The sequence below is a fragment of the Thunnus maccoyii genome, chromosome 22, assembly GCF_910596095.1.
Source record: "Thunnus maccoyii chromosome 22, fThuMac1.1, whole genome shotgun sequence".
NCBI lineage: Eukaryota > Metazoa > Chordata > Actinopteri > Scombriformes > Scombridae > Thunnus > Thunnus maccoyii.
In genome coordinates, this window is record NC_056554.1 from 6,272,319 (window position 1) to 6,287,637 (window position 15,319).

Sequence of the window (15,319 nt, forward strand, 5' to 3'; positions counted from 1 at the left end):
AAATGTCATCACAGATCACTTTTATGAAACTTCAAACCATCAACCATCCGAAAATCAAACCATTGACAGTAATAGGATTTCAGAGAGATCATTCTCAATGAGGCAGTGCAACATTAAAACAGTTTCTTCTAGGATATCTGATTTCTCATTGTTCAGTCAGAAGTGAGTTTAAGACAGATCAGGAAGGGCCCACAGTGAATCCTACCCTTATCAAGCAAAACCAGTCAACTCTTCCATAAGGGCTGTAGCTGACACATATGATCACACAGAAGATTAACAGAGGGGAAATTCATGGTTAGTTAAAAGTGTCACATCTACGTAAACATGTAAAACTTGATTATTTACAGTCACAGCTGACAATGACAATTTAATTTCTACAGTATACTGTATGTCAGAGGTGACAAAAAGGCTGAAAATGAAGGAAACTGGAAGGAAGGAATTTGCCACATTTAGCTGTTTATGTCTCGATTGAAGATATAATAAAAAGATCAAAAATAACTGACCGTAAGGTTTTCACAGTATAGATTTTACAACCATTCCAGTAAAGAAAGCTTTGAAGGAGCAAAGGAGTAAACTGAGAAGATCAATACCTTGCTCAGTTAGAGTGGTATTAATCTTCTCATTCAACTCTCGGCAAAAAAGCAAATAAACATATTTCCCAAAATTTCACACTATTCCTTCAGGCTTGATGGAGGATTGTGAATGATCCACAGAAAAATGGAAACCTACACAAAGACAGAAGCAAAACTAATAGAAAATATGTCTTTATTTACAATGTGTGACAATATTACAAGGATGGTGAGATACACAGTGTAATGTGATTTCATGTCATGTCATTAACCTGGTTTTGTTATGTGATTTACAATGATGTGCTATTTGTCATGTGACTTTATATACCAGGATATAACAGGATGTTTAACATCATGTGGTATGATGTGGTGATTCCATCTTAGCTCATCATGAAATATGTACAAGCTCCTTCACTCCAGGTCTCTCTGCACAATTCCGCTAATTCATACAAGGGAGATTGGAAAACCGGGAAGCCATGACTTGCAGGGTTCCTGAAACTCTGGAAACTCTGGAAACATACAAAAAGAAGCAACAGCAACACATTACACTCCTCAACTGAATATTAACAGAGAAAAGAGATAATCTTTGTATCTGACACCCACACACAATTTCAGTTCACTCACTGTGTTGGTTTGTTTTGTTGCAGAAGCATTTGATCAGATCCAGTTTGGCTGCTTGGGTTTTGGGAAAGTGTAGGGAGCGACACTTGAGTTTTCCGTTGGGAAGAACTGAAATAAAAACACAGGTGGTCACTTAAATTCACCTCACAGAAACTCTTATCATAAGTGCTCTTAATGCCTGTTTTTCTTCTTTACTTGACAGCATAGTATTGTTTACAATGGCAGGAAAGTCTACAGCTAATCTATTCCAAGTAACAGATCCCAATACAGCATCACAACAGCTCTTTCTCTACAAAAAGTTGAACTTTCTTACCCCTTTGATGAATTTAAATGACTTGCACTAAGCTCTTCACACAGACAGACATCCTAATAATTGTTTGATTGATTTGAATCATTTTTGTATGTATTGCTGATGACCACATAATGCAGGAACCAGTTTAGGCTCGTTGTCATTGTTGCCAATTTTTAACCAAAAAGTATTAAAGAGCAGTGATCACTCACCTCTACACCTGCACTCACGGATGTGAACTTTGGTCACATGAAATCCAGCAGATAAAACTGTAAACAGTGGAAAGAGACAAATAGCAAGAAATCATTTGTGTGGAACAATAATATGTTACCCATCCACCCCTTCTAACATTCACTGTTAAATATAAATTTACATATTGACAGAATGGTGCAAGCACAGTCAATTGTTGACTGTTAAGACGCATGTATGCCCATGAAAACCAATTTTCTTTGTATTTACCTGCGTTGTAGTAGAAGTTGTCCACCAGAACAATGAACAGCAGAGTCACACCTATGATTCTGGACATGATGGCAGCAGTTAGTGTGTTCGCTCTGTTCACGACAATGTGTTTGAGTTATTGCTCAAGAGAAGATCATTCCCGACAATTATATACTGGCCCAGATAGTCCAGATCCACGTGGGTCTTCAGAGTTTTGATCTACAGGTAGATCAGTCTTGGCATGTCTACAGGGGGGATTTTTTGGGGGGGATAATCTTTCAACTGTGCATGGATTCATCCCTAAAATGTGATGAACCTAGAGATAGTGCTGGAATTGCAGATGTTCAGGCTTGATCTCTTTGTTCATTTCTTTGTTTCGTTTCATCGAGTTTGCATTCATACTACTACCAGTCAGAGTAGCAGAAGCAGAAAAGCATTTCAACTATTGTCCATTACTTTATCCATTCACACTTTCCTGCTCACTTGCTAACTAGTTTTTATGCACCAGAACATATATTGTAAATATATATACAGCATGTATAACCGAGGTCAGCAACTAATGGTTATATTGTGTGTATCTAAAATGTCAGAAGTGAAAGAAGTGAAAACTGTTATCATTTTGTAGAACTCAGTGAGACATCTTCAAATGTCTTGTTTTGTCTGGTCAGCAGCCCAAAACCCAAAGATATTTGACACATGAAAAGACAGAAAAGTATCAAATCCTCACATATGAGAAGCTGACACCAGCAAATGTTTGACATTTTTCCTTTAAAAAATTACTAAAATGATTATTTGATTATCAAAATAGTTGCTGATTCATTTTCTGTCCATCGATTAATCGACTCATTGTTGTAGCTCTTATATCACCTGATCATAACTTATAGTTTTTCAAATAAGGTCAGCTACCCAACAATCATCAGTTTTGGTCTTTTACATTTTTTTAATAATGATTGATAAATATAAAAAATAACAAGCCTACATGTTGTAAACATTAACACAAATATTGATTTAATCATTAGAATAATACATTACAGTATTTATGTTTTTGTAGCCATAGTTTTAAGGTAGGAAAGTTCATCTTATTCCACACTGTCTGACATTATCATATTGTATATATTCTGTATCAGCTTATTTTAACTCTTTATATGACATATTTGGTATTTCAGGAAACTTCAGGATCTCCACTCACACTTTAAGTAAAGCTTTATGGGGTTTGAACCATGTTTGTCTGCACAACATGAGATTGTATGACTGGTCCGCTGGCAGGTTTGTTGGGATTAAGAGGTTAACTTGTTCCTTTTGTCCAAAGTGGACACATTTTGATAAAACTGACCATTTGCATCAGAATTACAGGCAGAGCTCTGGCCAAAAACACCAGGAATCTATTTGAAAGCAGTGTTCTTCGGAAGTAACATTAGTGTTCAGTCAGGTTTCCCTTAAAATATTTTTTCTCTGTATGTTTTCCTTAAGGTTGCTCTCTGCATCTGAGTCTCTATACGCAGGCAATGGTTAGATGGAGAAATAACTGGTTGGGTAAGGTTTCAGAATAAGGTAAGGAAAAATACAAATGAATGGGGAAACACTTCAACACAACACTGGCACTGATTCATAAAGTGAAGAAATTAGTGGTCACAAACTTTGCAACATAGAAGATCAGTGTCCTGATTTCTATGTTTTTTTTTTAAATCTTTTTCTTTGTGTTTTATCTAATTTATCTTTTTCTTTATGACTCCAGGGCAGCAGTTCAGTGAGGAGACCTGAGTTGGTGTCTATGACATAAAGCATTACATGTGTTATGTATGGGGGATTATTGAACTGTGTCTGCCATTGGCTGGCGCCTGAGTCACTCTGTCATTATTGAAGGTGCGTAATTACGCACTGCGCCCTCGAAACTTTGGCACACCTCCACCGTATAATCCAAAGTGTCAGCACAGTCGCGTATATCAACCGCACGGTGACGTCCGTATGCCGATATGAGTCAAGACAAAATACGAGGAAATCCCCAAGGCCGAGAAAACGACGAGAGGCCCCTTTAAATCGACGCTTCCTCGCTGTTGTGCCGAGAGAGAGAGAGAAAGAGAGAGAGAGAGAGAGCTCTGATAAACAACAACACGGTTCTCAGAAGCCGCTTTTACCGGATTCAGCTCATAACTGCGGCCTCGGTTAAGAAGAGGTGAGGTAATATTTATCATGTTTACGAGTATTTTGAGAGGATTGTAGAGAAAGCGATCTGTTAATGTTGATTTCAGAGTCGGACGGAAAAGCAGTTAATTATAGTGAACACATCAAACAGGAGACAGGTTATTGTACTGTTCAGCTACTGTAATGGCCAGGAAGGCATTTGCTACACCTGTTAGTTATACAGTGGAATACAGAGGAAAACACAGGAGTACATCGCTTATTTTAGTATAAACAGCGGAGAAGTGTTTGTGCGCACTTGCCAAAAACCAGCCGCTCTCTGACGCAGGAGAGCTATTTTTGACAAACGTGTTTACTTTCATTCACAGGCTACGAGGACTTTCTCGCTGTTATTTCCAACATTTCGTCGTCCGCTGTCCATACATTCATTGTTGAATGCCATTACGGAAGTGAGAGGCTTTCCGACACGACACTAAGCTTGGGCTGTGCGGACATCTAGCGGCCAATCAGGAGAAGGCGCCTTCTCGAGATGTACGGAGCTTCAGGTATCCCCGAGCTCATCCCGCCCAGTGGGCCGCCCCGGCAGCCCGGTCCGGCCGGACAGTACAACCCGGGACACCCCCAGGTCAACGGCCACGGCAGCGGGCCCAACCCTCAGAGACTCGGGCAGAGAGCACCCAAGCTGGGTCAGATTGGTCGGTCCAAGAAAGGTGAGTGACGGCACCTTTCAGAGATGTTTGTTTATTTGTTTGTTTGGATCTCCATTGGTTGCTGCGTAACACTATTCCACCTGAGGTCCATATTAAAATATGTATTTGCATATTATATGTGCAGTGACAAAACAAGCACATTGTGTGTATATATAATGTCAATAATGATGACACAAGCAACTGCTACACCCACATAGACATGATCTGAAATTAAAATGACTTTCATAAGCAAACAATAAACCATAACACAACATGAGAGGACAGACACACACAAGCTCAGTATAAGAAAGAAATAAGCACCATCCAAATTGTTTAACTCTATTTGAAGTCTCTTTTCAGAAGATCCCTCTTTGATAAAATTTAAAAACTAGACGTACTATTTTCTTGAGTAATCTATCGAGGGAGTGAGTCCATTCATATATATCTCTAGTATTAAGACAGTTTGTTTTTCTAGTTTTAGGCAATATGAACTGCCCTCCTACCGTATGTAAATTAAGTGTATCAATACTTAAAGTTACATTTTTGTCATTATGACATTTCTGATAGAAACTATAGTGTTATGACTACGGTAATCTACCTTTAACATCAGGTGGTTCCCAGTCTGGGTAGTCCAGAGTTCCTGGATGGGAGTTTTGAAACAAAAGGGGGAATTTCAGGGGGTGTTTGCAGTTCCTTTTTTTTCTACCCATTTAGAGAAAGTTAAAAAAGATTCACCAGTTTGAGAAGTTCTTCATAATGCATAAAGCATATTCATTTTACACTAACCTAATGATCAGAACAAAACCACAAATACCCACACCACATAGGAAAAAAAACATTTTTAATTTAACTCCATGGCTCGCCTGTCTTCAGAGCAAGAAGACAAAGTTTAGTTGGAATTGTTTAAAGGATATTTGAATATTTGGTGAATATGTCATTGATTTTTCAAAACATAGCTGATAGTTGCAGTCCTACAGTAAATGTCAGCAAGGCTGTGCTCAATTAGATTGAGTATAATGTAACTTAATCTGCAAATACTATAGCTGCTGAAGCAGGGATTGTATTTGAAATATTTAAAGCAGTAGTTTGACAATTTGGTAAATACATGTTCCTTCCCAGAGGTAGTTGAGAAGATTGACACCGCTCTTATGCCATTTCGTATGTGAAATATGTAGCTGTAGCCATCAATCGGTTATCTTAGCTTAGCGTAAAGACAGCAGATGGGAACAGCCTGGCTCTGTCCAAAGATTAAAAAAAGATCTACCTAACAGCATCTCTGAAGATCACAAATTAAGATGTTTAATATCATTTGTCGGGTTTATGAGCCTGATTATTTCTTGTTGGGTGCACTGCAGTGATTTCCTGGTTACCCTGTAAAACCATATCTTTTATGTTTTACACTCCTTGCTGTTTGCCTTGTTTTCAGTCATCATGCTAAGCTAAGCTAACCTGCTGGCGGTAGCTTCATAAATAATGGACAGATATGAGAGTAGTATCAATCTTCTCAACTAGCTCTCTGCAAGAAAGTGTAAACATGTATTTCTCAAAATGTTGAACTACTGCTTTGAGAGAACTGATCCAATTCATCTCTCTAAATGGACAGAATAGACAACCTCCATTTTTCCCAGTATCAAGTATCTGGTATTAGTATTAATGCATTCTTCACCTAGAGGCACACATTCCTGACTTCTGACTTTTCCTCCTCAGTGGACTTGGGTGATGAAGACTTGGATGACATCATGAACAACAACGGGCAGTGTCCTGTATCCTTGTCGCCCATCTCCTAAACTTCACCAAGAAGTGCCAAAAAAAATCCCCCGGGACGCCAAAACTCCCTGTCAGTGATCTTGGCCTTGATCCTGTCAAGTGTCCTACTGAAGCTTCTGATGGCTCAACAAGGCACAAAAATGGCTAATTTAGCGCCAGCTGAAGCCTAGGCCCTCTTTGTAAATAGTGTTTATTTAACTTACCTTTTGGTCAGACTGTGAATGAATTGTACTGCATTGCCCTCTACTCTATACCTCGGTAGGTACTAGACTATCAGGACTTGAGAAGGATTTGAAGAAAGTGTCTATATTTTTCAGAGCTTCTTAACAAGGGCTACATTTCTAAAGTTGCACTGAGCAAATGGTTTGATGAAAAGCAGCCTCTCACCAGCCTGTTTTCTGGTATGGGTTACTGATTGTCTGCGAGTCGGTCGTGTGAGGGAACACAAGCCTGTAAATGTGTACCACACAGGTGAAATGTTATGCTTAGGTTGTGCAATGACTATCATTCTCTACTCTCACACTGATGCAAGTGGTGTACTATTATCCAGTGGATGAAAGCTCGCTATTTACGGGGGAAAAAACTACTGCTAATTATTTATTGTTTAAAAAAACAAGAAGAAACACTTTGTTGTGTTGTTATGGCTTCTACATGTTTTTTACTTGTTTCTGAATGGATATTGCTTCAGTCATCTATAACTGAGATGTATTATGTTTCCAAATGGTGCACTTTGTGGGAATGCCTGTTATGTGCAGTGACATGTTGCAGAATTCAATGCATGGAGTCTGTTAAAGCATCAAAACACGTAACTGGTATCCCGTTATCAAGGGCTATGTAGAAGTATTCCAGACCATGTCACCGTTTTGCTCTTTAGATCATGCAGAGTCAACATTTCTCTGAGCTCATTGTTAGCTTGAGTTGCTGACTCAGCGGGAAAATATCATAAACAAGACAACAACTGACTTATGGAGGATTTGTGTGTTTTCAGTGGCAGGGTTTCCCCAGTTGGCCAGACAACTGTGATGCAAAGAATGTGTACAGTTCTAAATGTTTTGAAAAAATTGCCAAATGATATTTAACGCTACATCAGATTGAACTGATTCAACTTAATTCTGATTGGCTTATCATGATGAACAACACCTACTTTGTATTAGTGTTTAGTTGTATAGCAGTACAAAGTGCTTGCTTAACTACACCTAAATGACGTCATGACATTGTTCAGGTTCAAGTGGACTGTTTAAAGATAAAGTCAGCCTCCACCTTATAATTACAGTATGGGATCATGGAAAGCAAACAACAGCTTACGATTAGCTCTCACTGCTGAGACAATCCTACACTGATGTGTTTTGGGTCATCTGGGTTTTTTTAAAAGATGCACCTAATGACATATTATTGCTTACAAAGGCTCATGCTGATGTCATGTTACCTTGTTGGCTGTGAAATTGTTACTACTTTAATTTTTTTGTTGTGTCATGAAAGCACTGCGTTTCACAGCTCATTCTCTGACTCAAAGATTGTTGTTTGGGTTGTGGTGGCCGTTTGCATGGAAATGGTCGACTTTTCTTAATGCATCTCGGGAAATAAAGGATGAATCTTTGTGAAATATTTGTATTTTATGTTCACCAATGGTATTTTAACATGACTGATTTATAGGTTTTCTCTGTTTCTCTGATACAAGTCTGTCAACTGCATTCACATAACTTGCAGTGATTTGTTTTTTCACATACACTAGTTCTCTTTTTCTTTTCATACAACTATCATATAAAACACTGTTTGCAGAGCGTTGTTACACAAATTCAGACTACTAATGAGTATTTACTTATAGTATTCTCAATCCTGATCACAATGGAAGAAAAACATCTGTTTTGTTGACTCATTCACTCTATGAACATATGCAGAGTTACAGAACATTTGACTCCAGAACTACAAAATCAAATGTAAAGATACATATCTGATTGGTTACCTGCTGTTTTCCAAAAAAAAGGGAAAAAAGGAAGCAAAAGACAATATGCAATGCATCTCTGATGTAGGTGAGGTCAAGTCACACTTGGCCTGTGATGATTCTCTTAGTCGTGCCATGATTGGATTTATCACACAAAGCAATTTTATCTATGTAAGGTGTCTGACCTGTGAGAATGTAACAGTAGTGCTGATGTGGCCTGATGCAAATTACAGGCAAGATATGGAGAAGTGAACCAATTTAAACACTGTATACCTAAAATTACATCTACTCCTTCTCCTGAATTGAAAAATCCATAATTTATGAATATGCAAATATTTTCCATTTCAAATGTTAAACTGTTAGACATGGACTAGTCCATTCTCAGTATGTGCACTATGTGAACTTTCCACATCCAACTTCTGTATGTCATAGCATGACTGGCTTCAAAACTAGCTGTGATAAGATAAAATCATAAAATCATAAACTGAGATTCATGGTGAACACAAAGAAACTTTCCCCTTTAAGTAGATGAATATGAAAACAACTGAAGTCTGTGACTACATCAATCTGCAGAGTGAAGGTCAAACATCCAAGTGAAGTAACAATAAGCAAAACATATTTATGAGTGGAGGGGGATTTCAAAATATTTTATTTTTAGTTTTGCTTAGTTTTGCAGGTATAAACTTTTTTGGGGGGTTTTGGGAAAAAAAAGGTTCTTTTGGTGTCTTAAGTGAGGAGGGTTTTTTTTTTTTACATGCATTTGCTGTTTTACAAATAGCCAGTTTTGGTGTTAGTGTCACCTACTATCAAAACTAGGATCTATGTTTCTAACAATAGAGAAAAACTGTAATCAGCTACCATGACCACCACACGATTAACAATGTTGCTTTATTATTAAGTACTGTTGGACATGTTAAAAAGTGTCTTCCAGTCATTTTCAGTACACCATAATCAGCTAGATGTGCCAAGTGTATACAAAATACAGCTATGACATTTAAAAAAAAACAGCAGACACAGATCAGAGCATAAAACATTGTAATAAAAATATGACATTATAATCTCTGAAAGCTAGAATCGGGCCACAGTGAACTACCAATTATGCAAATCTACAACGGAGCAAAAGCTTCATCCTGCGTTTGACAAAATAAATAGAGGCAGTTTAAAAGGTATCTCATAGTGGCTGATATGGAAGCTATTAGAGTGATAATGGCACAGTGACTACATTATAAAATATTTCATATATGAGCAGGGTTTGTAACAGACTGGTATGAAGAGCTGCAGGGCCTGTAGTGAGTGTTGTAGTAAAAGGCCTGTGTGGCACTGTCACCCTACACAGTGTGTCCTGTGTGTGAAGTCACACCCTGCTCATTGTAATGTCTATTTTAGAACCACCAACAGTTGATACAAAACACCGTATTGTCACCCTGTGTTTCTGTTGTGAGCTCCTGAGCCGGAGCCTAGACACCAAACTGGAATTGATTGCATTCAATTACATGGCAAACGCTAATAGATGCTGGTTCTGACACGGAGGTGCAAGTGTTGGCCATAATCCACCATTTAGGCTACGATTCAAGAGGTTACACCCTGAGGGCTTGTCCATTAAGTCAGGCGATCCAATTATAATGTATTTGTGAAGACCAATTGTAAACAATTGTGGAATGTTTGGATGGGGTGAGAGACATCATTCATGAAATGACTGAGAGTGCTGCATGATAATCAAAGGGTTATCAAAGGCCTGCCTGGAAAAAAAGTAAAGAAAAAGTCCCATTTCAGTAATTCTCCTGTCTATGACTCATAACTGCCCGTACACCTTCAGTTTCACTCTTTACTGGTGCTGAAACAAGGGGGAACTTCTTCAGCGGCTTCTGTTGGACACCCAGACTGCAGGGGGAGCTCTCAGACGTATTCCTTAGTGCTGCTCGATGGGCCGGAGCGGGAACTGGCCATAGATGGGTATTTGGATACCTGCTTCTTTCGTGGACAGGAAGCAGCCATCATGGCCCCGCCCAGGACATCTAGAAGGGAGCCTCCCCACGCGATGAAGATGGCAGCACCAAACTCAAACCTGAGACAGTGGTTCATGATATGAATTTTATATTAAACAAATAAAATATGGTGGTCAAGCAAGAACAAGGTGCTTTGGGGTTACTTACTTGGTGTTGACAGGAGTGTAGGGATTATAGAAGGCCCGGATCACATTGTGAGCAAACCAGGAGCATGCTACAATGGCACACAGCCCTAACAGGAAGACAAGTCAACAACAAAGATCAATCACCCATCAGCACATCATCAAAAGCTAAGAGGCCAGACATGCTTTTATCCCCTAGCTACTGACTCCAGCACAATTAGCTTTTAGTGTTTCTCCTTAGAGGCAGTTAGACCTCTTATGTTAGAATCAGTGCCAGCAGCACCGGACTCTTTCAGTCTAATGACCTCTGGAGGGCCGGAGCAGAGGAGTGGGAAGAAAGCTTTTTGGACTGAGGATCAAACTGCCTCCTACCTACAGTACTGTATCATGCACATAGGATCTAAGATCTGAGGTGAGTTTAGGTGTTTTGAAATTATATAACCAGATATGTATTGTTTATCAGATGAACATCGGCCCCATCTGTGGCTTTATCATTTGGTCAGCAAAGAATAAACTTTTACACACTTTTGTATACATATTGTATTATTTTACCATTTCAGCTAGTCATTAATCAATTTTTCACATTTTTCAATTTTCTTAATGCAAGGTTGATATGTTTTTTAGGCATGCTGGGAGCTCTAGGGATGGCATTATAGTCTAATTATGATTACTATTCATAAGTGTGTCATAAGTGCATTCAAAGTGATATGCATTTAGGAGCATGGCTTCATATTGTGTGAACAGTTCTGACATGTTTTACCAAATGTTTGGTTATATATGGAGGGTCTGAAATGTCACATTCACATATGATGGCCATTGTGGCATGATGTACAGGGAAACTTTAAAAACAAGCATTTTAATCCTCACCTCCCACTAGCAGGATGATGCCTCCTGTCATGGCGATGCGGGATTTTCGTAGTTTGTCACTTCCTCCACAGGTGGTGCACTTCATTCCCATACAGGCCACACCCAGCCCAGCGATAGACACAATGATGCCGACTATCATCAAGGCACGAGTGGCCTGGAGCGAACCTGGAGACGACAAAAATGTAAGCATGAGAACAGTACAGCAAGACTGTGTTGGTTCTGTTAAGAGAGGCATTCAATAAGTGGCCTTTCATTTTGTGGAATGTGGGAGTGCAGTGTAAAAAGGTTAAATAATAGAACATCTTGCACAAAACACAAAGAGGACATAAAGTCGAATCATAAATCCTGTATTCAAAGTGCAAATCTCGAAGCACAAAGTGGGAAATGAAAAAGAAATACTCAAATAAACCAACTTCCACCTATCAGAGAGGTTTTATGTATGTGTGTCCAGAGGTTGTGAATTACACTCACATTAGCCTGTCAGGACATTTTAATGTGAGCTTTTCCTGGAAGAGAAACCAGGGGATACACATGAAGCCACGCTAGCACACACAAACAGGAAGAGAAAAGACACATCTCACACTCTTCTTTCTGTTGCTGTTTGAGAGGTGGAAACACACACTGCTGAAACACACTACTGTCAGGACCCTCATCTGTCAGCAACCCCCCCCCCCCCACCCCCCCCTCATCCTATAAACCTATCACAGGGTGAGCCCCCCCTTTGTCTCTCTCCCCTCTCTGTCCACCTAGAACCAGTCTGTGCCAGTCTAGGCCATCCCTGCCCTGCCCAAACAAACAAAACCCTCCAGCAGCAAGGGAGGGAAGGAGGGATGGGTAGAGAGAGGCGGAGGGTAAGAGGATGAGAGGAGGGAGGTGGACTCTATAAAATAGTGAAGAACAATAGGGTGGATTACAGAAAATGCAGATCCAGAGAAGGATGCACAGTATCCTGGCTCAGAGTTAAATCACAGTGTTCTGATTATTGCCAGTGAGCTTTGCAGTTGTTTCAAAAATGTAACACATCTGGTGTCTCCATGGAAATCTACTGAAGAGAATAAAATGAACCTGAGAAAGATGCTGCTTTGACCTGTGTTCAGTTTGCTATTGTTAAATACAAGTAAAATGGTAGATTTCTTTCAGCATTTAGATACTAGGTAGTTCGACTCCATTATCTAATCCACTAGTTATACAATCGATTTAAGAAAAAATATATATGGTACCAAATACTGTACCAGTCAAAAGTTTGGACACACCTTCCCATTCTTAATATAAATGACAACCACACTGCAACAGGTAATATACTGGAGCTTTCATCAAATAGTAGTTACATGGCTTCAACATTGCATAGCATATGCAAACTAACCATCAGGCCTAGTTACTGCAGTGAACACAACTGTTAGCAAGGCAATGCAAATCACATCTGTTAACACAGAAACACAATCTATCTGATATATCTATCTGATAATTGTTAGTTGTCAATCAAAAGTTGCAAATACAGCACCAGTCAAAAGTTTGGACACACTTTCCCATTCTCTTTTATGAGAAAGTGTGTCCTAACTTTTGACTGGTGCTGTATATTGCCAGAAAATGCTGTGCTTGGCTTCAAAAGTCGACCCACAGTACTTCTCAGGATCTCCAATATGGCTGCCAGAGTTGCTGTTACACTACCTGAAAACCATCAAATGAGACCAAAAGTCTGCAATATATCAGCTGTTATGACTACAGAACAGATGCTATTAAGAACAGGTTAAACCCAGAGGTGCAATTTGTCCTAAAGAAGTGTGGAAAACATTTGTGTGTATGTGTGTGTCAGTGGATGTTTGAGATGCTTGTGCTGCATCAGTGTAGCCACAATGGCCATCCCTATCCATGAAGGTTGGAAATGGATTATTTTGGAAACATCACCAGGGCTGCAACTAACTTAATTATTTTCATTATCGATTAATCAGTCAATTATTTTCTCGATTAATCGGTTAGTTGTTTGATCCATAAAATGTCAGAAAATGGTGAAAAATGATGATCATCACTTCCCAAAGCCCAAGATACAACCTAGCTTTGTCAGTCAACAACCCAAATATATTCAGTTTACTGTCATACAAGACTAAAGCCAAAGCTAAAACCAGAAAATATTCAGATGTGAGAGGCTGGAATCAGAGAATTTGGGTTATTTAGGCTATTTAAAACTATGAATCGATTATCAAAATAGTTTGATACATTTCTGTCAATCGATTAATCATTTAATTGATTAATTGACTGATTGTTGCAGTTCTAAACTTGTTGACACTAAGCTTGTGTCATCTATTGTATGTGATAGCATCAGAAAATATTGGGAGATGGGGAGCAGAGTGGGAGGATTTCCCAGAATGTGACAATGCGAAGGTGAAGTTTCTAAGGAAAGCTCGCTATAGATGTATCTCTTAAGTTCCTTGCAATAGTTTCTTTATAAAAGAAAGCCTTATAAATAAGACAATGTCCCACTGTAGTAATAGATTACAGGGGGTGGATGAGAGGTAATTAAGGTGTGGTTAGCAGGTTGAACCAAATCTAATCAATGACGACAGGTGAAGGAGGTGCTTTGATGGACCAGGTGGGTGTCCAGGTGGAGAAGCTGAACGAATTAAACAAGTGAGAAACTGCACACAATCTAACACTGTAATACTTGTCAAGTGAGTTTAATTTAGAGTGAGCTGCAGGTGTTATCTGTGGATTTAACAACATATATTTGCAGTGAGCATCCTCTTGTTTTTACACAACATAAATTAAACTATCACCACACTTACTGTCGAGCTGCAGAATAGAGTCGTAGATTTTACATTGGAGCTGTCCGGTACTTTGGAAAGCGCATGACATCCACAGCCCCTGGTACATGGCCACCGCTGTGATGATGTTGTCCCCGATGTACGCGGACATCTTCCACTGAGGCAGAATAGTCCCGATGATCAGTCCGACAATACCGATTAACGACAGGAAAAATCCCAGCAGCTGAATACCGGAGTTTGCCATCGTTTTCTTTTAAAGTCTCTAAATGAACTTAAACGATGATCTTGTGTATCCCCTGCAAACTGCAAAGCTCCTGAAATTGCTGTGTTAAGCTCTGTTAATTGTCTTTAAGTGATGCACAAGCAGCTTGTTGTATCCGTGCCTGCTCCTGAGTGCTGTACCGGGGGTCTTCTGCTCGGGGATGGGCATGCAAGATGTGGGTGATGGTGTGAAGTGGGTGTGTGTAGTTATCATGCCTGCTGATGCATGGAGTTGCTGCTGGGAAATGTTCCCTCCGCTTCCAGCAGAGCAACAGGTTGTCTCTCAACTGAAGCCTATTTCTTTCTAACTTTCTAACCTTTTCAATCAAACCTGTCCAAACCTGAAATTTGTCTCAAATTTGTACAAGATATGTAATAGCAACATAAACTTCATATGAGATATGTTTTTTTCTTGTTTAAAATACTCTCAGGTGGTATTTAGGGAGGGTTCAAGAGGTCATTTCTTATTCCTCCCACAATGCCAAAATAAATGAGTGCAAAAATGAACAACAAGTAGGCTTATATATTAGGCTTATATATATTGAAAGTATCATCCCACACTGGCATCATTTGAATTGGTGCCTAAATACATTTTTGTCTAATTTTTTCTAAGTATGTACATACAGTGTGTGTGTGTGTGCCTGTATGTACAGAATACCCACTGACCCAGATTGATGCTATAAGTCAACCTGTCTGTGAACAAAGTAGACTAAACTCCTTTCACCACAGATCACCAATCACATGCTGCTGACCGGCTCAGAGCTGATTCATGACCTCTCTGTTGCCACTGATGTGTTAATGAGTAACTGTAAACCGCTGGGTACGAGTGGAAAGATTCAATGTTGAAAAC

At 39.3% G+C, this 15,319-nt stretch overlaps 2 protein-coding genes across 2 annotated transcripts; one reads left to right on the plus strand and one right to left on the minus strand.

Moving 5' to 3' along the window:
• The first annotated feature begins 4,575 nt into the window (after positions 1-4,575).
• On the plus strand, positions 4,576-8,115 carry si:dkey-112a7.4. Its single transcript, XM_042402439.1, has 2 exons — positions 4,576-4,766; positions 6,453-8,115. Exons 1-2 carry the CDS (start codon positions 4,586-4,588, stop codon positions 6,530-6,532), a joined length of 261 nt encoding a protein of 86 aa, XP_042258373.1. The 5' UTR covers positions 4,576-4,585; the 3' UTR covers positions 6,533-8,115.
• Positions 8,116-9,300: 1,185 nt separating this feature from the next.
• On the minus strand, positions 9,301-14,745 carry cldn7a (claudin 7a). The gene is made up of 4 exons (XM_042401007.1): positions 14,230-14,745; positions 11,450-11,614; positions 10,608-10,692; positions 9,301-10,519 (listed from the first exon to the last, which is right to left on the minus strand). The coding sequence occupies exons 1-4, from the start codon at positions 14,450-14,452 to the stop codon at positions 10,351-10,353; spliced, it is 642 nt and encodes a 213-aa protein (XP_042256941.1). The 5' UTR covers positions 14,453-14,745; the 3' UTR covers positions 9,301-10,350.
• Positions 14,746-15,319: the final 574 nt, after the last annotated feature.